This window comes from Lepidochelys kempii, chromosome 10 (assembly GCF_965140265.1).
Source record: "Lepidochelys kempii isolate rLepKem1 chromosome 10, rLepKem1.hap2, whole genome shotgun sequence".
Classification (NCBI taxonomy): domain Eukaryota; kingdom Metazoa; phylum Chordata; order Testudines; family Cheloniidae; genus Lepidochelys; species Lepidochelys kempii.
The window spans coordinates 8,185,150-8,211,361 of NC_133265.1; the positions used below are offsets into that span (position 1 = coordinate 8,185,150).

At 49.9% G+C, this 26,212-nt stretch overlaps 2 protein-coding genes across 9 annotated transcripts in view; one reads left to right on the top strand and one right to left on the bottom strand.

Moving 5' to 3' along the window:
* Positions 1 to 2,827: 2,827 nt before the first annotated feature.
* PLD6 (phospholipase D family member 6) lies at positions 2,828 to 7,644 on the top strand. The gene is made up of 2 exons (XM_073361867.1): positions 2,828 to 3,230; positions 4,606 to 7,644. The coding sequence occupies exons 1-2, from the start codon at positions 2,828 to 2,830 to the stop codon at positions 4,851 to 4,853; spliced, it is 651 nt and encodes a 216-aa protein (XP_073217968.1). The 3' UTR covers positions 4,854 to 7,644.
* The window catches only part of MPRIP (myosin phosphatase Rho interacting protein), a 172,352-nt gene continuing 153,591 nt past the window's right edge, over positions 7,452 to 26,212 (bottom strand). For 5 of the 8 annotated variants that reach the window (XM_073361865.1, XM_073361861.1, XM_073361864.1 and 2 more), the window contains 7 exons: positions 25,894 to 26,011; positions 24,856 to 25,015; positions 24,338 to 24,448; positions 22,301 to 22,387; positions 21,358 to 21,520; positions 20,363 to 20,448; positions 7,452 to 15,898 (listed from right to left, as the gene is read on the bottom strand). In XM_073361865.1, the coding sequence (XP_073217966.1) occupies positions 15,827 to 15,898; positions 20,363 to 20,448; positions 21,358 to 21,520; positions 22,301 to 22,387; positions 24,338 to 24,448; positions 24,856 to 25,015; positions 25,894 to 26,011 (797 nt within the window). In that variant the 3' untranslated portion in view covers positions 7,452 to 15,826. Of the gene's footprint in view, positions 15,899 to 18,576; positions 18,643 to 20,362; positions 20,449 to 21,357; positions 21,521 to 22,300; positions 22,388 to 24,337; positions 24,449 to 24,855; positions 25,016 to 25,893; positions 26,012 to 26,212 lie in introns of all 8 variants that reach the window. The other 3 variants (XM_073361866.1, XM_073361859.1, XM_073361860.1) reach the window with 2 other exon arrangements.

Genomic DNA, 26,212 nt, shown 5'->3' on the forward strand with positions numbered 1-26,212 from the left:
AGGTTGCAGGAAGGGGGTTAGCTAGATAGAGGTACCCAAACGGGGGGGGAGGGGGAAGTGAGGAGGTATGTTCGTGGAGGGGGCACAATGGGCCCAGGCCAGCCCCTACAGAGGGTGGGGGGTAGGGTGCCAACTTTCTAATCACTCAAAACCAAACACCCCTACCCTGACCCTTCTCTGAGGCCCCTCCCCCTGCCCCGCTCGCTCCATCTCCCCTCTGTCCGCTTGCTCTTCCCTACCCTCACTCACTTCCACTGGGCTGAGGGTTGGGGGGCAGAGGGCTGGGCTGCAGCTGGGAGTGTGGGCTCTGGAGTGGGGCAGGGTGTTTGTTGGGGGGGGGGGGGCGCAGGTTCCGGGAGGGAGTTTGTGGTAGGGGACTCTGGGCTGGGGCAGGGGGGTGGGATGCAGGAACGGGTGAGGCGTCCAGGTGGCGTTTACTGCAGCTCCAAGGTAGCGGCCGCAAGGTCTCAGTGGCCTGTAGGTGCACGGGTGGGCAAGTGGCTATGCACAGTGCATGCTGCCTTTGTGCCCACAGGTGCAGCCGACCCCCCCCGCCCTCCCCACAGCTCCCATTTGTTGCAGTTCCCGGCCAATGGGAGCTGCAGAGCCAGCCCTAGGGGTGAGGGCAGCGTGCTGCGCCTCCCTGGCTGCCCTAGTGTCTAGGGACCACAGGGACCTAGTGGCCACTTCTGGAAGCAGTGCGGAGCCCAGGCAGGTAGGGAGCCTGCCTTAGCCCAGGCTGTGCTGTTGACTGGACTTTTACCGGCCCAGTTGGCGATGCCGACGGGAGCTGCCAGGGTCCCTTTTTGACCCAGGTGTTGCGGTTGAAAACTGGACACCTGCCAACCCTAGCAGGGAGGAACTGCTACCCAACCCTGCCCCACACCCAGCTGCTGGCACTCACTGCAGCCCTGCTCCAGGCCCCAACCCCAGCCTCAGATCCTGGCCATGGCTCTGGCCCCGTCCCAGCCCCAGATGCACCTCCCAGCTGCAGCCCCAAGCCTTCTGGAACTGTTGGACCACTGTGCACCCTTAACTCTCCAGCCTGGGCCATCTGTCACAATGCTCAGCCAGGGACAAGCAGAAAACCCCTCCAGGTGCTGTGATCACTCAGCCATCAGCATGTGGAGATCCACACTCAGCCACTCATGGCATACAGAGAGAGAGGTGTCACCCCAGCAATACGCTGCTCTAGACGCCCTTGGACAGTGCATGGTCATTGATTAGTTCACCGCTCCAACAAAGGTTAGTGGACATGCAACAACCCTTGTTAGCCTGAGCTGAGATTCTCTAAGCACTTCAACCCAAAACACGCTGTTTTAGGTAAAATATAAAACAGATTTATTAACTCCCAAGATAGATTTCAAGTGATTATAAGTTACAGGCATAGAGATCAAAGGCAGTGGTGCTATTTACCTAGAGGCTAACTGACCCCCCCACATCCCGCACATTGTGTTGGGCACTGTACAACTCTAGTAAATGAAAACCATTGATCCAAAGAGCTTACCATCAGAAAGTATGTCTACACTGCAAATTAAGGTGTAACTGTACCATGGTTTGGTGTAACAATGGCAATGAAATCACAGTGGCATGGACTCCAGTGTGGGCCAGCAATCCAAGTATGTACCACACCTGGCACACCTTCACTGCTATTGTTACCTACGCAAGCTAGATTAAAGCTAACACATGGCTGCCTGTGCTACAATCACACCCGCACTTGCAGTGTAGAGGTACCCAAAAGACAAGCTGTAACAGGTGGACGGGACAAGTGGGTCAGGGTGGGCGACGGGGTAACAGCAGGTGTGCTGTGCTTAGGCACCTGGGCAGCAATCACAGCTCACGACATGCCCAGCAGCTCTCAGGGCCCCACCACTGGCACAAGGCCATCAGAGGGGCCCCCAAGGACTCTCCCTACTCAGATGGGCTCCTAGACAAACATCCCCTGCACAGCCAGCCTTCCCTCTTCTCCAGCAATCCCCCTTCTTCAGCCCTGCCCCCTAGCCAGCCCCACGACCCCCTGCCGGCTCACCCCCCCCTTCTTCAGCCCTGTCCCCTAGCCAGCCCCACGACCCCCCGCCGGCTCACCCCCCCCCTTTCTTCAGCCCTACCCCCTAGCCAGCCCCACGCCCCCCCCAGGCTCATCCCCCCTTTCTTCAGCCCTACCCCCTAGCCAGCCCCATGACCCCCCCCAGGCTCACCCCCCCTTTCTTCAGCCCTACCCCCTAGCCAGCCCCATGACCCCCCCCAGGCTCACCCCCCCTTTCTTCAGCCCTGCCCCCTAGCCAGCCCCATGACCCCCCCCGGCTCACCCCCCCCTTTCTTCAGCCCTACCCCCTAGCCAGCCCCATGACCCCCCCCCAGGCTCACCCCCCCTTTCTTCAGCCCTGCCCCCTAGCCAGCCCCATGACCCCCCCGGCTCACCCCCCCTTTCTTCAGCCCTGCCCCCTAGCCAGCCCCACGACCCCCCCAGGCTCACCCCCCCCCTTTCTTCAGCCCTGCCCCCTAGCCAGCCCCACTCTCCCCCCCGCAGGAGTAGCGAAACGCTGAGGCGAGGCGAGGCGGGCGGGCAGAGAACGCCTCGCGGCAGTTGGGGGGGGGGGGGAGCTGGGCAGCGCGCGCGCCCGGGGATGGGGGTGGGGGGGGACTGATCAGGGATCCGCCGCGATGAGTTCGGATGGTCGGTCTCGCACATGCGCGGCAAACCCCTTCCTCCCACCTTGGCACGTGACCCGCCGACTTCGCGTACTCGGATCCTCGCGCTACTGAGACCCCGCCCCTGCGCCGCTCACGTGACCCCGGCACGCGGCCCGGAGCGGGCGCGCGAGCCATGTGGCCGGGCCTCGAGGCGTTGCCATGGCGCTGGGCGGGCGGCGCGGCCCTGGCGCTCGGGCTGGCGCTGCTGGTGCGCGGGCGGCGGCGGCGGCGGGCCCCGCGCCGCGAGGTGCTCTTCTTCCCGTCGCCGGTCACCTGCACCGCGGCGCTGCTGGGCGAGCCGCGCCCCGCGCCCTGCCCCTGCCCGCTGCCGCACGGCGACAGCCCGCTCGCCCGCCTGCTGCGCCGCCTGCTCTCGGCGCGCCGCTCCCTGGAGCTCTGCCTCTTCGCCTTCTCCAGCCCGCAGCTGGGCCGCGCCGTGCAGCTGCTGCACCGCCGGGGCGTGCGCGTGCGCCTCGTCACCGACGCCGACTACATGGCGCTCAGCGGCTCGCAGGTCGGCCGCCTGCGGCAGGCGGGTGAGGGGCGGAAGGGAAGAGGGAGGGCAGGGCGGGAGGTGGGGGGAGGGAAGCGGGTCAGGGATGGAGGAGGCGGACGGGGAGCTAAGGGACGGTGCTGGGAGTAGCTGGGACCCCATGGAGGAACTGTGGGGATGGTGTATGTGCCGGGGGAAGGACTGACAGAGGGCAGCTGGGGGAGCCCTTGGGGGAGCCTGGCTGAGCCCTGAGGAGGATGGGAGGGACTAGGTGATCCCTAGGGACTAGGTGCAGCCACGTGGACCCCTATGAGCCCCCCACCTGGTCTCCCCTGGGGCCTGTTAGAAGAGGCAGGCACACGGGAACAAGCTTAGCCAAGCTCCGTGTCCTCGCAGACTGGCGGTAGAGAAGCAAACACCTGTTGACACAAGGGACGGACATGTGGCGAGATGAGCCCAAGGCTCAGGGTTTCCCTCTCCTGGTGCTGGTGTGGTGAGGAATGGCAGCACACACTCACGCTGATGGGGGGTGGTGGTGTGTTTTTGGTGAAGGGCATTAGGTTCTCAAATGAATGCAGTAAGAAGAAAAGGAGGACTTGGGGCACCTTAGAGACGAACCACTTTATTTGAGCATAAGCTTTCGTGAGCTACAGCTCACTTCATCGGACGCATACTGTGGAAAGTACAGAAGATCTTTTTATACACACAAAGCATGAAAAAATGGGTGTTTACCACTACAAAAGGTTTTCTCTCCCCCCACCCCACTCTCTGGCTGGTAATAGCTTGTCTAAAGTAATCACTCTCCTTACAATGTGTATGATAATCAAGGTGGGCCATTTCCAGCACAAATCCAGGGTTTAACAAGAACGTGGGGGGGGGAGAGGAAAAAACAAGGGGAAATAATAGGTTACCTTGCATAATGACTTAGCCACTCCCAGTCTCTATTCAAGCCTAAGTCATTATGCAAGGTAACCTATTTCCCCTTGTCCCCCCCCCCCCCGACGTTCTTGTTAAACCCTGGATTTGTGCTGGAAATGGCCCACCTTGATTATCATACACATTGTAAGGAGAGTGATCACTTTAGATAAGCTATTACCAGCCAGAGAGTGGGGTGGGGGGAGAGAAAACCTTTTGTAGTGGTAAACACCCATTTTTTCATGCTTTGTGTGTATAAAAAGATCTTCTGTACTTTCCACAGTATGCATCCGATGAAGTGAGCTGTATACAGCTCACGAAAGCTTATGCTCAAATAAATTTGTTAGTCTCTAAGGTGCCACAAGTCCTCCTTTTCTTTTTGCGAATACAGACTAACACGGCTGTTACTCTGAAACCTGTTATTAATGCAGTGTAGCTTTTGGTCATAAGAAAGCTTTTTACCTTGAAGAGGAAGCATTGAAAAGGTTCTCCTTGTTTTGCAGGGATTCAGGTGCGTCACGACCAGGAGAGTGGCTACATGCATCACAAATTTGCTATTGTGGACAAAAAGATGCTCATCACTGGTTCCCTCAACTGGACCACTCAAGCTATCCAGAACAACCGTGAGAACGTGCTGATTGTGGAGGATGCGGAGTATGTGGAGCCATTCCTGGCAGAGTTTGAAAGGATTTGGGAAGAGTACAATCCAGCTAATTATACATTTTTCCCCAACAAAAAGGAACAGAAATGACAGCAGCTTTTTGGAGCTGGAAGGGTCCTTGACAAATAGCATTTTTCTAGCAAGCTTCTTTGTATTTAATTTTGTTATAGCTACAAGGACTATAGCATCATACAAGGGTGAAGAGTTCTCTACTCTTCAGTGAAAAGCTCACTGTGTACTAAATGAAGTGCATCACTCTAAACTTCTTGGTAAGTAGTGGTATAGTAGAAGGGCCAGCACGTTGCAGCTGATGTGCTGGAGCTCAAAAGATAATGGCCACTGCCATGCACTGGAAGAAGGCAATGTTTGGAATGTTTAAGAGTACTGGATATTTTGACAGTGAAATAGTCACTTACTGGTTTCCCCTAGTGACATTACAGAATGATATATACTGTTTCTGGTATGGCTGATCATACCATGCTGGGAAACAACTCATTTATTTCATGCATGGCAGTATAAGAGTGAAAATGTTCCTCATCACTAGTTCTAAAAGAATTGGGTAAGGGGCTCTGCACAAAGCTATAATTCACACAGGGACTGAACTGGGTATGTTAGTTTATTAGAAGGGGAAAGTATATTAGACATTTAACCTTTAAAATAGGTAAGGTGAGGTTTGTTATGGAAAACTTGATTGAGAAGTCAGGAATTTTAAAATTGATTTTGAATGTTGATTAGCCTCCTTCTAGTCAGTTCACTTTCTCAGTAGCTGCCGCATAATAGAAAAAGTGCCCTGATGGGGCTGGAGAGCAGGTATGGCCATCTGCAGAAAAACAAGTACGGACTGGCCATTGTAACAGCCCAGCAGTATGAGAGAAATACTTGGAGTGCAAAATGTTGAGAAACTGACTGTAGCAGATTTGCTGCCTCTCATGGAAAGGAGCTGCAAAAGGAAACCCCAGTGCACATAGAGAATAGGCTGCTTGATCTGTTCATATACAAGAAAAGCAGCATAACGCCATCCGTATCAATTGCCCAACTTGGCTTGGCAATAGAGAATATTGGACACCACCTTTCCCATTTTAATCTTCAGGATGGATTGGCAGCTTTCTAGCTGGGACAAGTTCGCCCCTGTGCAAGCCTTCCCTGCCTTTTCTTGCAGATACTAGGTGTCATGATGTCCATGTTCTCTTGGGAAGTGGGCTTTTAAAATCATCTACCTCCCTTTTCTATTTATGGAATTCAGAGGTCAGGGTAGATTCTTGACTTCCTGAAAATGACGCCATTTCATATCTAGTAGAAACTAGGTTACTGCCCTTGAAAATGCTATGTGACAGGCAACAGAAGCTGTTATACCCATGCATGAGTAAGCTCTCCCCTGCTTAGTGTCCCTGATTCTCCTCTCAGAGTTTAAGAGGTTAGTTCAGTTTCCATAACCATTATATCCCTGGCTCTTAATGAGAGTTCTTGTGGTGTTGACATGGAATAAGAATGGAACACACCAATTTGTTTTGGACATATCTGCCTGTACACTTGAAACAGTGACCTGGAATGTAAGAGGGTTCATGTCCTTATGCCACAGTGCTGTCACGAAGGTTTGATTGTAAAACTAACTGCAGCGTAAAGTTTGTAACACATTGAGTCTTACGGTCCCAGTAACAGCCTTTGCCACACACAGTTCAAGCTGTGGTGTGACTTGTTATTAGTTGTAAAAACTGTTTTCCTGGGTAATTGGCCCTCTTCTGGTCTCTTCAAGTTACTGTGGCTATTTTTATTTCTCACAGTTAAATATGTTATTCCACACTTACCACAACTTCAGTTTACATTGGGCTTAAGAGCCTTATTACCATACCAGTATTAACAGAAAACATAGCTTTCATAATAGAACTTAATAGCTATGATGTTGTCAGCAGAGGGGTCATGTTATGCAAATGTAATTGGCTATTCTGAATATTCTGGGAAATTAACCTTGCCCTCATACTTTAAGGTAGGTTAAATTTGTGGCACAAACAGTGAGTCAATTTTGATGCAGACTCTTACAAGCCCATGGGTTGTCTGTTTCCCCATGTCTGGTTAAAAATGGCTTAATCTTTGTAAAATAGATGAAGTGCTTGAAGCCTGTACCGCTAAAAGTCCCACTAGTGTGTTGCCAATGTCCTGTTATAATCTGTATAGTGATTAGCACTATTAACACCACCACATTTCAGCAAATCCAGACAATTTCTCCAAGCTCTTCCTGCTGCATAATGGTTCAAGGAATTTTTTGTATGGTAGTTATCACTACAGGTGAACAATGGGAAAAGAGTTTGATGGGCCCCATAGGCTCTAGCTCTCAAAACCCCCATTTGCCACTTATGGCAAGCCTTAGGCCAGAGGCCCCAACCAGTAAAAGCAAACAGAGATTAGTCTACCCACTTACCCTTAGTACGGTCCTTCTAGATCAGGCTAGGTACACTGGCAAAGGTCTGGAAGGAATCTGCCACTGCAAATATCCATGCTATACCAGCTGTGGGCAGTCTTCCACTGCAACAGTCAGGAGTATTAGCTTCACAATGCTTTGAACAGCAATGTGTATCAAAGAAAATGCAGACGGTGGTAGGACTGTATTAAGTGGCTGCCTCGAAAGCCTGCATCTCCTTTCCACATAGATGACCATGTCCAAACAAGCACCTCACTACACAGCATGCAAAGGGTGGTGCAAAAATAGTTTATTACGATATAGTTTATGTAAAGTTAAGTAATTATATTTACAAAATAAAAATGATCAGCTACATCCATGGGAACCTAGCATGTCACACAGGATTTGTAAGGAATAAATATTGTGACCAAAGTGATGCTTCTATTACAGTGAACAGTGGCTTTTTTTTTTTTTTTTTTAATAAAAGCACTGAAATAAAAGCAAAGGGGGTGGGGGGAAGAAGAGAGAAAAAAAGACTCCACTCATACTCAGTATCACAGGGGGCCACAAAATGCGTGTGCATTCACCTTTGCAAGAGGAAATGGATCAGGACATGTCACTCCATTGCTGGGTGAGGTGTATGGAACCCTCCCCTTATGCACACCATTCAGACCTGCAGCCCAATGGGTTTGGAACACAGCTGCCACTTCTCCCTGGTCACCACCCCTGTTTCATGCTAGTTCTGAGGCTGGTGCATAAGTCTCACCACCACAGTAGCAACCCAGGAAGTAAGTTACACAATCTTCTAGGTTTGATCTGCTGCCATTAACACCATGCAGGCAGGTTGGACAGGTGGCTCTCTCTGTCTTCATCATCACAGGAACTGGAGACATTGTGGTTGACTCTTGGGTGTTCACCATAAACCACAATTAAATCTTGATTTCTGTTTCCATCTCCACCAGGGACTGAAGCTCTTGAAACTCAGCTGGTAGTTGAGGGTGCGTGCATTTCAATCGGGAACCCATCTCTCTTGACTGAGGCCACTGATTGAAGGCAGGCATAAGACAGGACGGAGCTAAGGCAGTCCCTCAATTCTGATTGGGTTGGTGGTGTGAAGTGAGGAAGATTGACCATCAATACTTGGGTGTCTATTGCCACTTCACAGAGTTATCATTCAAATACATACAGTTTCCCTCTTGCCCCCTACCCCCAAAGTTTAAAATCTCAAGTCAACCCAAAATTCCAGGTCCCAAAAGGGTGTATGTGGATCAAAGACTAAGAATCCTCATCTATTTGCTACATGTCAAAGTCTTTAGTATTTTACAACACACTTTGTTCTCTCTAAATTAGAACAAAGAGTCAGTGATCCTTCACCATCCAGCACACATTCATGGTGTAGGGTGGACAGGAAGGGTGATGAAATAATTGCTTGTGATTGCACTAAACTAATGTCAGTGGCCAGGAGGGCTAGTGCTGTTGGTACCAATTCAAAGGCAAGTCAGGTTTCTGCTAATGCCTCCTGCCCCCTCGTTCTCCTCTAGTAGTCTCTTAAAGTGCAGGCTGAGGCAAGTTAAACCACTAGAGCTGACAGCTTTGTTTTCAGCCCCCATGGCTCTTCAGTGTCCTTCCCCAGTCACGCAACAATATTTCTGCAGCCACTTTTAAGAAATGCTCTGTATTACAGTGGTAGGGATCACATCATAAGTGCAACTCAGTAGTAACTACGATGTATTGAAAGTTATATTTTAAACAGTTACTTACATATCATTGTAAGTTACAGTAAACTTCCATGCTGTTGTACACTATGTAACTGCACAGCTAGGAGATAGTTCCCTTGTAAATTCCATGTAGCCTTACAGAGTAGCTTCAATGCTGATGCATAAGTGAGTTACACAATTATATACTAGGCCCCAAGATCCTGGAACCTTAGTTCACTCACTGCAACAGTCCTAAGTTACCATGCAAGGATATCTGTGTATGCTCTAGTCACACAGTAGTTACTACTTCTATATATAGATAGCAATTTTGCACATTCACAGGGTGTTAATGCCACTATCAAATACAAGATTACTGAATTCTCAATGGAAAAACAATTTATAGCGCTTTAGGATTAACAGTTCTCAAACAGACTGGACACATTCTTTGGACAGGTATCTTCAAAGCTAAAGGTACAGGTCAGAGAATTTTAAAAGATATTTATAACAGTCATCAAAAAACATTCTAATAAGAGGACACAGGGTAGGTTCAACATCTTACACGCAAATCTCTTCCAACCCCAAAAGAGACATCTGTATTAGAACAAGATTAAAAAAGAAAACCTAAAAAAGAAAACCAAAAAAAACCAGAACTTAGTCACACACACACACACAAAAACCCTCCGCTAACTTCTGAGTAATAAATATTTACATTGCGTGCTTTGAATACTATACAGGTTTTAAATTATTTTAAAGAGAATAACAAAGCTTTTTTTTTTTTTAAAAATGGAAAAAATTACAAAGTAAAGGCAAGCTACACTGAGCGTGCATGTGCTTTAGTGTTCACAACAAACTAAGTACTGTATATGAAGCACAAAAATGCAAAGGTCTAGTGGAATTCCAATCAAATATATAGTCATTACAAAAGTGACACATTTTACAATGCTTAGGACTGCTTAAATGCACTCCATTCAACCGGTTACAGAAAAATAGCCTTGTTGTGTTTTGCACATAAGCACAAATTCTGCTTTTGAAGCAAATGGGGAAAAAAATTGCTCCCTCTCTTAGATGGATGGATGGGGGGAGGAGTGGGGGGAAATCAATCACAGTTAAAAAGAACTTAAATCTAATCGTTTCCAGAAGGAAAAAAATGGCTGAAAAATTCTCCACAAAAGACAAAACTTTGGAAGCAATTAGATGTATATGTTTCTACGGCTATTTTGAACTTGGTTTTATTAGACCTCACATTCTGGTACTTTTCATCATGTAGGACCATATAAAATGCAGCTGCTTGCAACGTATATATATTCACACACTGTATATACTGTGCCCTTTAGGAGCACTGCAAGCGAGACAGCTACCATGCCAATTTGCCTTGTTGTATGTGGAGGGTGCCTGGAACATAGGCAGAGGAAAAGTGAATTGGAAAATGCTCTGCTGTCTCTCACATACACAATGGAAGATGCAGATGGAATCAGAAAGTGTGTTGGGCAAAGGGGCTGGCGGGGGGGAGGGGTTCTCTTGCTATGCCCCCCACCCTCCTCGTCAGTTCAATCTGAGAAACACTGATTTCTAGCCTCATGGAGAAAGATGAAGCCTGAAGCAGAAGGCAGAACTGGGGTGAAACACAGAACCTTGCACTCAGCTAAGACTTTTGCCATTTTTTTTTTTTTTTTTTTTTTACTTGTGGTAGATCGCGGTGTTTACTGGGGTGGAGTGGAGGTGAACACACTGCCTAATACTTTGATGAGGCTCCTCCCAGCTCAGGTAGGTGCCCATCAAAACTACAGGGAGAAACAGCAATGAGGCATCTGCCAGCACATCAGAGAAAACAAGTGCGTGTTTGTGCCACAGCTTTTTTGTTCTTGACCTCTGGAAGGATCAGTTATTGCAATGTTGATTCCATTTGGGAGCGCTGCAGTCTGATGGGATGGAGAAGCTGCACAGATGGGCAGAGAGCCAGCTGCTCTTCCGCCTCCTGGAACAACTGACTTTAGAGCGCATACCCTGTGCACAGCAGAAAAACATTAAAAACAAAGCCTAAGTCCCGCTTTGGAGAGGTGTCTGCTTCAGAACGCACCTGCTCTTACAAGGGACAGTATATAACAAATAGTTGTACGAGACCCTTTGTTTAGGTGTTAAATAATATTTTAGAACAGCAAGTTCAGCAAAACAACACTTATTTGGCCTGTTAGAGGTTCTTAGAAGCTTTAAAAATATACACCAAAGGGTGGTCCCAATCACCCCTTCATGCACGGTGTGTATGTCCTCTCCAGAGGAGCTCATTTCTTGTAACACTAGATTTTTGTTTTGGCTACAGCCGGTATCTGCGGCTCCATTTCATCCCAGTGAAACTGCGTGTCCAGTTAGCTTTTAGGGGCAGTATGTAGGTCCAGAAAGGTGGGCCAAGATGCATTATCCAAAGATCCCCAGTGCTTGCAAACCTGCACTGACAGATCCGCTCCCACAAGTTCAGATTCTGCTGATCCATTAGTCCTGGCAGATCTTGAAGCAAATTCTTTTAAGCTGATCCACTGACCAAGTAAGATGGAGGTCACAGGATGAGGAGTTTGCAGTAAGGTAGGAAATAAAGATATACCAGCCTTAAAGAAAAAAATACCAGCTAGCTTGAACAAACATCTTGCTTAAAGTCTGTTACTGCCAATGTCTCATCCATCATATTGAGGTTGCAGGACTTTTGCAGAACTATGCACATCTCCTCAAGAGAAGAAATTTACATGGGCTACTCAAAGCTTCCCTAATTACAGCCTTTTGCTTGGGGTATGTGCACATGAGAAAGGAAAATGGGCTAAGAAACCCATCAAATAAAAGATTCTCTTCCTCTAAGCAGTTTTCTTCTCTGCCTCAGTCCTTGGGACCCTGTATATCACAAGGACAAACCTGAACAAGCCCTCCTGCTCCCCAAGTTGCATCTTTACAGGATAATTATGGGACTGGAGCACAGGCAGAAAGCTGTTCAGACCAACCCACTGGATCTGCCATTTCTTTAATACCACCTCTTTTTATGTGGCTTGCTATTCCACTGCTTTACATGCTTCTCTCCCTGCTCTCCTTTTACACTAGCTACTACCTAAGTGCTTCCACTTTGAAAACATACCAGTGCCTTTTCTCATGTCCTCACCCACGTACACCGTCTGGGTCAAAAGATGAAAAAGACAGTCCCCACTTCAACCACAGTTTTCCCTCTTCACCTCTGCCATATGAATGGCCAAAACCATTGCCAAGCTGTCCATCAGCATGCTGCAACCCTTCCTCCAAGCCAGCTCCTCATAGCATCATCCAGTGGTATCTACATCTGTGTGGTTACACCAGACACTTCCTCCTCTAATGATCCTTCTCTACCATTATGAAATCAGGATCTGGACAGACACAGAGGTAAAAAAAGAAAAATAAGATCCCAGTAACTCACTGAGAGTTCCTGGTCCAAGCAAAGAGACACTGAGCCTCAAAAAAAGAGTGGCTGGAGTGGGGAAGTGCACAGCAGAAAAAAGGTGGCTTCAACCCCCTGGGAGCATCATTACCAGGATCCCTTTGAGGCTCAGTGCAATGAAGCAGTACCACAAAGGGCATCAGGCCATGGTTATCTACAGCACCATCCTGTAGCCTCCATCCCACTGGCATACAACTCTAAATGGAGAAAAGGTGGGTGATCTTCATTTCTCACCCTGAAAGTAACTGATCATAACCAAAGGAAGTGCACAAAGCAGCAGCAATTAGCTTGTTGGGTAGCAAGAAGCTCAGAGCCCAGATGGCCGAGGAAGAGGGAGATAAGTGGCTTTTCCAACAGGAGAACAGAACACACCTTGCTCAGATGGTTTAGCAGTAAGAAGCCCTCACCGGACTCCAAGGAAGCACAGGCTGGGGTGTGTCCTCATTGGAAATGTCACATTCCAGTGGACTCTTGTGAGGTGAGGGAGGAGAAATCCCAACGGTGAAGGACTTCATGCTACCCGTACCTGTGTCCCATAGGCTCCACAATCTGAAGGGAGAATTCAGGGTTGGAAAGCTAGCAGAGGGCAAACACCCTCCACCCTGACCAAGCAGGGACGGAGCATAAGAACAAAGGGATGTTCTCTTCTGGTGATTGCTGATGTGAGAAGACCAGGAAAGGTCAGAGACGGAGAAAGCTGGGTCTCTTAGGTGACGTCTGAAGACCTCTGCTGCATGTGGAGGGACATATACAGTATAGGGAACACAGCAGGCAAGCAAACCCTCCCCGGCAGTATCTAGAGCCAGATCCAACCCATGTCACAGCACAAACATCCCCACTGGCCTGTGAGACAGGTCCCCTCACAGCTTGTGGGGCTCCAGAGTTCAACCCAAAGACCACATTGCCCTTGGCTGCTTGTAGCTCCCACTGAAGTCTCACTTTCCCATGGGAACCCCTCCTCCAGCTCCATCAGAGTTTGGCCCCCAAGGGTTCATCCTGGGCCTGGTTTTGATCTCATGGTGGTGAGAATGAGGAACAGCATTGAAGCCAATGGAGCTACAGGGATAAGCGGAAGCTGAATCAGGCAGAGAGCTTTGACATCTTCCAAGAACAGAATGAGCAGAATCTAACAGCAGCAACATGCTCAAGCTCTGCAGAGTGGATGAGAATTTGGGGGCAGAGAGGGAATGCCTCCTCTGCCTATACAGTGTCCCCTCCGGCTGACTAAAGAACACTGAGGGTGGGAGTCACATCTAGGTGTCCTTGGCTGGAAGGCAGGCCCATGCCATGGCCGCTGGAGTTTGGGGGGGACCCATTACTTAGCTTCACCAATAGAGTCACTAGCGTGAGGGGTTTCAGCAATGCAGCTCTGGGTGGAATCTGAGGGCAGGGTTGGGGTGGTGATGGGACTTATTTAAACAGCCCCCAGCCACCAACTAAGCTGAGAAATCAATGTGTTTTTTGGGTATCTGTGGGATACACAAGCAGCTCCTCTCACCAGGAAGGCAGAGCTAAGAGGCCTGCTGAGAATCACCCAAGTCCCAAGCTGGCGACAGCCATCTTGGCAAGGCGGGAGATCCTTGGGGAACGTGGCAATATGGGTGGCCGATGGGAGAGACCAGAAATTAGTTTCAAACCAGCTTTAGCCAATGGTTCCACAGTCACCTAGTAAAGTCAGGTGTGTTCTTTGGATTGTCTAACCACTGTCAAAGCAGGCTAGAAACTCCCACATTGGTCTTGCATGCTACCAGGATCAGGCATGGCCGCCACTCTGCACGAGGGGGCTCCAAATGGCCCTTTGTAAACAAAGCCTTCCAGACTACACTGAGCATTCCTGGGGCAGAGGGTGTCAGAGCGCTGGGCAGGGCTCATGAGGGGCACTTCCCCTTAACCAAGCTGGCCACACAAGCACAGCTAGCGAGGAGCCATGTTTAGACCCAATTTGAGAGAGGCAGTAGCCTAGCTCCCTAGAGAGTCAAGGGCACAGTCCAATGTGATTTAGGCCTATCCACACTAGACAGCCAAGCTCGGTTAGAAACCGTTTGTGTTGGAACAGGCCCTAGTCCCAGAGTTGAGGCAGGAGTTGTCTTGTCAATTGGCAGCGCAGGGCACAGAACCAAGGAGGCGTACAGGGGAGAAAGCATGTGGATGCTGTTGCCAGCATGGCGAATAAGCCACCATGGCCACTGCGGAGCTGCATGAGGGCTAACAGGATGAGAGATTCTTTCCCCTCCCCTTTGCCAAGCGACACTGGTTTAATGCTGCACCTCCACGGCTGGGTTCCCGCAGTTCCCTCCCTCACTTTTACTTCACTCCATTGGCCTCACGCTGCACAGTGTTGCTAAACAGACTTTTAAGAGTGATCCTCATTCAGGAGCTGGGAGCCGGCAGGAAGATGTCCTGGGAAGCTGCAATACGAATGGTCTGCAGAACAGGCGAGCTTTGAGACTCTTATTTCGGAGAAAAGCAAAATGTAGCCATAGATAAAAGTATGAAAATTGGAGCTGTGGGCTGGTGAAAGGAGCAGATGAAAAGGGAGCAGTCTTTGGACTGAGCTGTGTGTGTATGTTCACAGCCAGCGCAGGCTCTGTCTTCCGCTCAGTATCCCTTCTCAGACTGGGAAAGGGAAGCTCTCACGCACACAGTTGTTGATGCAAAGAGGGAGAGAGTGGCTGGAGGGGACTGGCTGTAGCTGGGCTGGATTTGCGTAGACAGGCCCTGCAGCTCGGGCCCTGGAATACATTACTCAGGGCACAGGCATGATAGGAAGAAAGGAGAGGGGGCAGATGGGCCTTAGGGGCAGATTTTGTTGAAATCTGTGTTTAACAAACATCTGTAACACTCTGGCTGTAACAGACTGAAAACAAGCCAAGGCCGAGGCCTACTGGGGCTCTGGGTTGGGAGAACGGAGCCCAAACCCTAGCCACTCTCCCAGCAGACTCCCCTCGTTTTTCTCCAGCAGCTAGCAGGCTGTTGGTGCTGTGACCCACGCACACACCTGACGGACTGGGCTGCTTCCGACACAGACTGACCTGCCTTTCCTGACGTTTTGACCACAGGCTTTTTCCCAGAGGTGCAAGGAACGCAAGCTCAGAGGACTGACTCACAGCTTGTGACTGAGCACTGGGTCACTCAAACAGCAGTAGAGCTGGGTCTGGCCTTTGCCAGCCAGGCCATTTCTAAACCAAAGCAGTCGGTATGACAGAGCTAGCTTATCGATAGGCTGCTGAGCCTTAATACTGACACTTAGTGTAATGGTTTACACTGAAGGAAGGAGCCAAAGGGGGCAGAACTCCATCCCCTCCTCTCCCTAGCAGAGTCTCTGAAGCATCTTGCGGTGCAGGGAAAGGAGCTGTGGAGTCAAGGTGCCAGGGGCCGGAAGAACCGCCAACCGCACTCAGTCTGATTGGGAGCATCGAGACGAACAACAGCACAGAAGATCATAAGGAACTAGGAACACGCGGTGCTCGTGCCGTGCGATCGCAAGCTGGGAGGTGCGCATGTTCAAGCTGAAGGGGGAGAACTAGTCTTTCTTCAAGTCCCTGGATTCAAAGAGCTTCAAGCGTTCTTGCACGGTCAGGCCTTCCTTCAGACTCTGGGAGAGACAAGAGAGGGACAGCGTCAAACACTGAAGGAGGAGGCGGCGACAGCAGCCAACGGGAGGATGGGGCAGATGCTCAGGCAAAGGAAATGTGGGTAGGAGAGCAAACGCCCCCCTGAAGGAGAGATTAGTGGAACATGCTCGAGAGAACAGACTATTATGGAATGTTATTATTGGTGAATCACACCTAGAGCGCGCGATTGGAAATTAACTAGGTGACAAACTTCAGAAACAAATGAGAGGCACGCGAGATTGCAAGCGTGATTAGCTTGACTGTGACAACGATCCCTGCAGCTTGCAGTATACAGAGCCCCAGGGCAGCTTTAGGAACAGGCCCTTGGCTTTCAGAAGAGCCAAAGCAGCACACCTTGGTTCTGCTGACAGCAATTGCTACAGCGCTCAGAGGGACCAGCACACTGGTTCTCCTTCGGGGCTCATTAAGAGTCCATTTTGGGTGGTTGTGGGTCCAAACATTTGTCCGCACAACTCTGAGTGACAATCTCACTCTACCCTCAGTTAACCTAGGCTGGGGACCTTTTTCAAGCACACACTGCCAAGTAAGCCCCTGAGCTGGACTGTGGATCTCATTACATGTTTCCTATAGTTTCTAGCAGGGGACCAAACTCATGACCCAATCCAGATTTTAAACCCATGTCTTCAGAAGTGAAAGACTCAGAAGTGAAAGCAACTTCCATCTATCTAGCCCTCAACACTGTCATTTGGGAGTCAGGTCCCTCCAGCCCACATGGAATCTGAGGGAGAAGGACACAAGTGGCTGCATGATTTACTGCTAATCCCCACCCCGCAATCGTATGGTGGAATCCCCATGCTTACTGCATTTGGTACGGAGCAGACCTGACCACAGACTCTAGGTCAAGGCCATAGGTGCACTACGTCCCATCTCAAGGCTGATGCCATGGGGCTGAGGGGGGCTAATGGATACTCCACCTCAGCAGACCGCTTTCCCAGGATCAAGCATGCAATGTCTGTGCACTGCATAGGTGCAGACCATAAAACCTGCTGCCATCTCAGGGGGGCGACGACTGCTTTCCCTGCTCTGAGACAGGATGTGCCCAGCTGATCAAAAACAGGCAGCCAATCAGCCATCGTGTTTGGCAATTTGCAGGCAGCAGAGTCATCTGTGAGGCAGTTCACTTTACATCCTCTGCACAATAACATCAGTGTCTGATACTTGCTCTACAAAACAACACACGGCAGCTCTGCAAGACACGGAGCTTTATACACAGATCCTGTCAGGTAGCTGGCTGCAATGTTCCCATTTTCTTTTAAGTCCCTTGGTTGTCGTATCAGAAGACTAAAAGGACAATGTTAAGTCATGTAGGCCCCAAAGCCAAGTTTTGGTTAACAAGTGGCTATTGTGGGAGGTTGAGGTTGCAAAACCCAGTGTGGATAGGATGGCTGTGATATTGTGAAGACACTGCAGTGACCATTGCATTTCTACTGGTTTCACTGTTCAGACAGAGAAACGTAAATCCATTATCAATGGAAAGCAGGAACTGGGATTTTTACACCAGTTTAAATAGTGTTTTTGCTCTCTTTTTAGCTGACAGAAAAGAAACTCAAAATTCAGGACGGTCTCTACCTACTGACTATCAGAAAGTAGGTCAAATATTGAGCCTATTCAAATTAACAGAGTCCCTTTAAATTCCAACTTGGACCTTTGAATTCTCTCTTCTCTTTATAAATCAAGACACCGTACTGCATTAGACTGTACTGCCAAGAGTAGAAAGCTGAGCAAACTCCTCACTCAGTAAGGGAGTCTCTGAGATCACTTATCCTGATACCTTAGTGCAGAGTTCAGTTTGTAATAAAGACACTCTCATTCAAAATTTCCACCAGCCCACAGAATTCCTTGATCAGCCTTTTCAAACCCTCTCCCATTAACCCCACTGGAAACCAATCCCATTTCCTCCCAGGGACTATCCCACTTTCCTGTTGCTGCTGGTTACCCAAGATAATTGGAACAGCCCCCTCTGTCATCAGCTGCCTCCTACTACCAGACGATTTTGGAAGCCACAAGGCAGTGTCTGTGATAGGACAGTTGTTAATGAGGTGATGAACTCTAGTATCACAACCACTGGGCAGCGGGAGGAAGAGGATGCTCCACCTTAGGAAACTCCTGTGCTCACGTACGGTTCGTTTAAGGAAGTGGCAGTGATGGGTAACGTAAACACAGGCCAGGGTAGATCCACTGGCCTCCTCCTTTCCGTCACTTTTAGCTGCTCTTCAGTGCTAAGGGAGAGTTCCCAGACTTCGCCCAGCCCCAGCCTGACACGACTGAAACCCAGGTTCCCTTCTTCCTGCAAGGGCTGCATGTCGAAGTGAGTTTAGTGTGAGGCATGCACAGTCATTAAGCATGCACACTCGGTGTCCCACACCCCCGACACAGTGTGCCCAAGAGGTGCGCACACCCTCCCAGTGACAGACCTCCGTGCCGGGGAGAGTGGGGGAGAGAAAGCCAAATTCCCCAGGGAAGAGTGACACTGGTTGATTTTGTTTTAGGATAATCTGCTCCCCCACCCCGAAGAGCAATTTCAAATCAATAATTAAGAGAAGGTTCTCGTTTGCCATGGAGGAGTGAGCAGGACATGCAAAGTGGGCCGCCGCCCCCTCGGGGAGCTGCATTGTTTGGTGGGTGCTGGTGTGGTTACCTACGTGACAGGGAACCTGGACTCTGGTTCATTTCAGTTATCCCATGAGACCTGCTCAATAACGGACTGTCAGAGGAAAAAGCAAAATAAAGAAAAAAAACAAACAGAAAACAAGAAGCACATAAATCCTAATTGCATTGATGGTTCCACAGCCCCAGCCCCTCTGTCCCCTCCTTAGCGGGACAAGCAGACAGCGTGCCCATCTGCACCTTCCACACTGCCCTCTTCCTCCCTCCCCCAAGCACACCAAATAAACATGGACACAGACACAGAGGGGATGACAAAATACGCAAACTGAGGTGAAGTGGGGAAGGGAAACTGATCATCAGACCCTCAAGAGCTGGTTTGCAAACGAGTCACCTCAGCTGCACCTTTCGGTACGCAAAGGCACTTCCTGCACATATGAGAGGGGGATCCATGCACACACACTGGGCCTAGCGTGCACAAGCACAGGGTTTTGCATGTGCAAGCCTGTATAGTGTCCACAGTGGGGGCACCTGTACATTTCATTCTAGCAGCTTAGTCACCACCACCGGTTGAAATGGCAGCCTTGGAGTGCTTGGGCAGTGAGCCTTGGCTCCCCCTGTTAGGAGAGGATGGAGCTTTAAAATGCTTGGCCTGGCTTCTCACTCTGTCTACAGCAGCCCAATATCCGCACAAGGTGCTCAATATCAGTAGTGAGAAGGGAAGCAAGCCTGGTCTATGCTGAGAGAGCTCTTCTGTGTGATTGCCCAGTACACTCAGCCTAGGCTGATTGGAGAAGTTCTCTTTTGCCCTTCCCATTCAAGCAGCGTGCCTGTGGCCCCATGGAGAGGATTAATGCCCTGAAGGGTGGAATCCCGACAGCTGGCAGGCCAACACTGGGGACATGTGACCGCAATAACTGGATTTGGGATGTGCAACAAGTACAGCATGGCCAGGCTTTAAAGCACTGAGAACCACTGGTCCATCAGCCCCAATCTCCCCAGGTAAAGGAAAATGTTAGGTGAGAACTAGCCCTGTTCCCCACACAGACTAAAGAGGCTGCAGTGAATTACACTGTATTATCTTCAAGGTACCCATCACAGTGGTATCTAGGCACGCTTACACCAGTTACTGCACTGCCAAACCTCACCACAAAAATGGGGAGTAAGTGCCAGAGGGGATCCTCCTGGGAAATGCCTGAGAATCAGGGCAAACTCCCTCTCTCTTTTCAGACAGCAGCTCCAGTAGCTATGCATGTCAGTGTCACACCTAGACTGCAGCAGCACAGGGCCTCTGGAAGAGGCCAGGGGACCAGCTCTGCAAAGAGACCACTCACTGCAACAAAAACAAGTCTCTACAGAGCACTGCAGGCTGGGAACTTGCTGCTTTATTGTCACAGCGGGGGGAACACCCACTGACTGAATAGGAAGTAAGGAGGCAGAGGAGAGCATGATGCCATCCCATAATACTCCGGGTAACTCAATTAACCCCATCATGACCACTCTCCTGCAATCGTGTTGTGAGTGGGAGGGGGATGAGGCTGACTTGCCACTATACCCATGTAACTGGTCTTCCAGTGGCCTGGCCAGTACAAGGGTGACTATTCATTCAGCCACAGCTCTGGGCAGGGCGATACCTCCTTCTGGGATTACATGCTGATGCAAACACAAAGACCAGCAGTAAGGATGGGAAAATCCTCCTGCCTCATCTCCCTGCCAATCAGCCTCAGTTTCCTCTGTTCCTTGGGCAGTCTTCCCAGAAACCCCCGCTAGAGAGCTATGTGGGGCATTTGCATCACCTGGGCAGAGAGAAACACACTCACCTTTGACCTGATATTCCTTAGTTGCCTGCTAACACTGGATCTGTCTTTCTTCAAGAAGTCGGGGTTGCTTTTTGATTTCATGATATCTGGGGAGAGCAAAGGGAGCAGCGTGAGCCTGCTGCTTACAGCCCTATGGTTGCAGAGTCCTGACCCTCTCACAAGGGAGAGCAGAGGCTGGGGACATGTCGGTCAGCAGTGGGGCAATGCTGCCAGGGAGCGGTGCAGACTCAGTCTGGGCAAAGCTTCCCTGAAGGTGACTCAGAAGAGGGCAGGCAGGGCCCTACAGAGCCACAGGGACAGCACAAGTGAAACATGGCCTCTCACCCAGTTACTGCGTGAGGCAAGAGGCCCCAGGATGCAAGTGACATCTCTGGGTGACTGGGGCACAGGTGATTTCTAAAGACCCAGTGGAAGCTTCCCATCCCTAAGCTGGAAGGAGGAAACGCCACTAAGGGTGAGAGGGGAGTTCAGGCTCCAGGCACATTCAATCCTTGGCCTCTACAAGGGGATGGGGGACAGGGAGAGTCTGGAATGGGAAAGAGGTTGCAATGAGGACACCTGCCTGTTAAGGAACTAGACTGAGATCCTGCCCTGCATGCCAACTCTGACAGGCCACCCAACAGCTCTTGTAGAAGGTATCTTCTAATCACTACCAACCTGGGCCACATTTCACCAGACCACCTGGAGGTGAACAGCTCCCAACCTTATGAACAATCTGAGCCAGGCAGCCCATGTTCCAGTTTCACCTTGTGCACAACCTGGGCCGTCTTCCTCCCTGGTGTTACTCCAATAAATGAAGTGGTGCGACAGGAGGGAGGAATACAGCCCTGTTTGTTTGAATCCCCCAGCATTCACAGTGGATATATTGGAGGTCCTGCAGGACCCTAGCACGACCTGCCCTCGCTCCTCTAGGCTCCATCACACTAGAGCTGTTACCACCTGCTCCATGTGTTGGGGCAGGGAACGAGGCTGCTCAGCACAGCAGAGGGACTGACCATATCCCGACACAGTGGTATTCTCGGGGGATTTCTCGCCCAGTGCTTCTGTGGCTGCCTTCAGCTGCTCTTTCAACCTGCTGATGTCGCAATCTGCCTTGGCCTTCACGATGCTCAACTCTGTATAAATGTCTTTGTACTTGTCACTGGCATATTTCTTATCCTGGGAAAGGAACAAGGAAAACCCGCAGGGTTGTGTCAGAGTGAGACAGACACACGGAACCAGAGAGTTTGTGTGTGCTTAATTGAGGGTGATGTGACAAACCCCAGCAACACAGGAAACGGTATTCTGGGACAGACCCAGGAACTCTCAGCACTCCCACAGAGAGCTTCTTGGGGACAGCAGGGGAGAACTCAGATCATCCTGGTAAATGCACGCTTACTGCCAATCCACCTGTGCTAAAGGAGAATTTCCTTTGGCTAACAGCTTTTTAGGATCTAGAAGACACAGCTGGGCAGTTCAGATTCCATCCAGTAGAGAGAAGTGCTGCACATGTACACCAGCTCATTTACAGAATTTATTGTTTGTGGCTTTCTGTTACATCAGGGAAATGGCATGGAATTAAAACGCTGAGAACTTGCCTTGGCAAATTAACCACCTAAAGCAATGGTGATCGGCTCATTCGCAGGGTTTGTGTGTTTGTAACACCGGGCCTTTAAAATCTGAGGTCACAGAAAATCAGGACAAAAACATTTAAGGTAACGTCTTTCCAGGAAGAGACCAAAGCGAATCCTGGTTTGATGCTACCAGATGCTTCATTTGCAGCACAAAGACGATAATGCACAAACAGTAAGTGGCTGTATTAATTAAGGCAGATCAATGTTTAAATGCTGATTCAACTCTTAAAATAAGTTAGTTAGCCCCCCTGAAAATGAGCAAACCCATACAGGACAGAGGGCTCCCTCTGTGCATGTTCAGAGATGGCCCTGCCCCAGACATTACCCTCAGTGCCGTTTGCAACTCATCCTTGAGGGAGCTGATCTCCTGCTTCAGGTACTGGATTTCTGATTCCTTGACCCGCAATAGGACCTGTACGGTAAAAGGGACGAGGCATTTTCACTCAGTAACACGGGGGCGAGCACACACACACACACTCTAGAGAGAGACAGCAAGCCACAGCTTCAGGTGTAATGAGGAACCCATTGAGCCTGGCCAGGTAATAACTGAGTAAGAAGGTCATAAGTAACAATCAGCATGGATTTGCTAAGAACAAATCGTGTCAAACCAACCTAGCTTTCTTTGACAGCATAACAAGCCTTGTGGGTGGGGGGGAAGCAGTAGGTGTGGTATAGCTTGACTTTAGTAAGGCTTTTGATACTGTCTCGCATGATCTTCTCATAAACAAACCGGGGAAATACAACTTAGATGGAGTTACTATTGGGTGGGTGCAAAACTGGTTGGAAAAAACTGTTCCCAAAGAGTAGTTATCAGTAGTTCACAGTCGAGCTTAAAGGGCATAACAAGTGGGGTCCCACGGGGATCAGTTCTGCATCCAGTTCTATTCAATATCTTCATCAATGATTTAGATAATGGCATAGACAGTATACTTATAAAGTCTGCGGACGATACCAAGCTGGGAGGGGTTGCAAGTGCTTTGGAGGATAGGATTAAAATTCAAAATGGTCTGGACAAACTGGAGAAATGATCTGAAGTAAATAGGATGAAATTCAATATGGACAAATGCAAAGTACTCCACTTTGGAAGGAACAATCAGTTTGCACGTATACAAAATGGGAAATGATTGCCTAGGAAGGAGTACTGCGGAAAGGGATCTGGGGGTCATAGTGGATCACAAGCTAAGTATGAGTCAACAGTGTTAACACGGTTGCAAAAAAAGCAAACATCATTCTGGGATGTATTAGCAGGAGTGTTATAAGCAAGACACAAGTAGTAATTCTTCGGCTCTACTCCGCACTGATTAGACCTCAGCCAGAGTATTGTGTCCAGTTCTGGGAGCCACATTTCAGGAAAGATATAGACAAATTGGAGAAAGTCCAGAGAAAAGCAACAAAAATGATTAAAGGTCTAGAAAACAAGACCTATGAGGGAAGATTGAAAAAATTGGGTTTGTTTAGTCTGGAGAAAAGAAGACAGAGTGAACATAACAGTTGTCAAGTACAGAAAAGGTTGTTACAAGGAGGAGGGAGAAAAATTGTTCTCTTTAACTTCTGAGGACAGGACAAGAAGCAATGGGCTTAAATTGCAGCAAGGGCGGTTTAGAACTTCCTAACTGTCAGGGTGGTTAAGCACCAGAATAAATGGACTAGGGAGGCTGTGGAATCTCCATCATTGGGGATTTTTAAGAGTAGGTTAGACAAACACCTGTCAGGGATGGTCTAGATAATACTTAGTTCTGCCTTGAGTGCTGGGAACTGGACTAGATGACCTCTTGAGGTCCCTTCCAGTCCTGTGATTCTATGATAGTTCAGACCAGACTGTTCTTTGGGGCAGTTCAAAGACGGTGCCCACTTGTGGAGAGAAAGCTGAGCCTGGGGTCTGCACTGACAATGAGGTGCGCTCGCACATGCTCACATCAACACATTTCACGTGCCTCTATCAAAACCGAGCCCCAATGCATCATAAACATTATCCCCACATTAGGGCTGGAAAATTGAGGGTAGAAGTTAGATGATGTTTCTAAGGCTAGCAGAGGAACCAGAGGAAGAAACGGGATTAGAATCCAGCAGTTGCTGGCTCAGTCTCATTCTCAGACTACACCGTGTGTGGTTTTACCATAATTCTGACCACCATTCTCCCCTCTTCCTAGCCCACTGCCAGGCCATTTTCTTGTGAGCACCCGGGCTGTGCCCTGGATGCACTCATGAACCAGGTGGGGGTCAGGGCCTACACTACGTGGTGCTCCTTGCCCATCTACAGCTGGGACCATCTGCAATCCTGTTGGTCATCAGAGACCAGCTTCTCTGTGGCTACCTCCCTGTCCTCTCCATATGCTAGTAGTAAAGGGGGCAGGGCACTTACCTCTAACTCATAGGCATCCTTGCCCTGCGTGAGAGGCGAGCCAGCAGCCTCTCCCCCTCCCTCCCCGGTCCGTAACCGTGTGATCTCCACAGCCAGGCGGTTATTCAGCTCCTGGGAAGAGGAGAGAGTCACTGAGTGTGCAGAGGGGATACAAGATTTCCCAATCCAATGCTGCAGTGGGTGGCTTTGTCCCCAGTTGCCTTGCAAGGCTCCCTCTGTGGGGCTCCCCCTATGCAATGCTGTATAGTTCAGATGAGGCTGAATGCATGGGGAGACAGCTGGAGGAATGCAGACACCGTGCAAGTCCTGAGGGCTACCATGGTGCTAGCTTGCTTTTAGCATTGCTTTAATGTTATTACCTAGGGCCAGGACTGCAGAGCAGGTACAGCCAGTGGAGTTCAGCTGGCTGGCTTTGCCTCCAACTTCTCTTCCCATGGGAGAAGCCACCCACTGCCCCAGAAAATCCCACTGAAACCTGAGTGGCCAGGCAAGGAGCTCTGGGGCAGCTGGTGCCTCACCTGATTGTGTGCGTTGAGCTCCTGGTTTTCTCGCTGGCACTGGCGGAGGGCCTGCCTCTCAGCCTCCAGGGCCTGGGCCAAGTGAGCGTTCTCCAAGCACTTCTGGGAGTACTGCTCCGAAAGGACTTCCAGTTCCCGCTGGACCGACTGCAGCTCCTCCCTGCAGAGGGGCCAAGCCAAGAAACAGATGGGCTGGGGCCGGGGTCGTGTACTCAGCTTTCCACCGATTAAGGGGGCACCTCACAGCCCAGGGTTAGCAGGACATCTGCTTGGGGGGTGAGGGAGACACTCTGCTTTTGGAAGAATACCAGGTGGCCAGCTAGCCTCCTTCTCTCCTGAAACCCCTGCCCCTGCACCAGAAGGGACCTCAGGCACCTGCAATGGAGGGACGTCAACCTTTCAGGCACTTCCTTTGATCACTTAAAAATTACTCTTTGGGCTGAAAGCTACCGTGCTTGTCCTCAGCTTAGATGGAAAGAGTATGTGTGGGTGGACAGGGTTGAGCACAGATGTGTTATACATGGGCAGGAAGCCTGCTAAAGCAGCTTAGCTGTTCCTCCAACTCCCCTACTAACACAGATTTGGTCCTCACTGAAGGCTAGTGCTTTTGCCTTGTGCGAACAGAGTTGATTGAGCAATAACAAAGTTCCAGCGGCAGGGAAAACACCACCATGCATCTGCACACTACGTTAACTGTAACACAGAGAATGCTGCAGATACAGGTATCTGGAGATGGAAAATTTAAAGATTTCTGGGAGCCTACAACAGGGATGGCAGGGGGCTGCAGGTCAGGATTGAGGAGCACTAGCAGAGTGGTGTGGAGGTCCGGGGCAGGGCACAGGTTAGGATGGAAGGGCACTGAGTGGAGTTTCCACATCACCCTCTATAACAACAGGTCTCTCTCAGTGCCTCACTTCCAAAGGGAGTAAAAATGTGCCCTGTGAGTCAAGCTAATTTAGAGCATTAGCAGCACATAGTGCAAGGTGAAGGCGGGGGGGGGGGGGGGAGAGAAGGAGGGGGGAGGAGAGAGAAACGTACAAGTACTGCTTCCTGAGGGCCTCAATATCCGAGTTGACGCTGCTGATCTGGGAGCGCTGGGTCTTCTCCAGCTCCCTCTCCAGCTCCTCGCGGTGGGCGTTCTTCATGGCTTCAATGGCTGCACAGGACAGAAAGAGGATTAATGCTCTGCAGGAGGTGATGCATTTACCACTTGGTCCAAAGTCCCCCCCCCACCTTCCCCCAAAATGTGAGTCACCTTGGTGAGTAATTTCCCTGCTTCACAATCACTTTATTACATGGCAATGGCCATAAAGCAGTGAAAGGGCTTCTGCAAATCTTGCTTTTTAATAGACGTTCA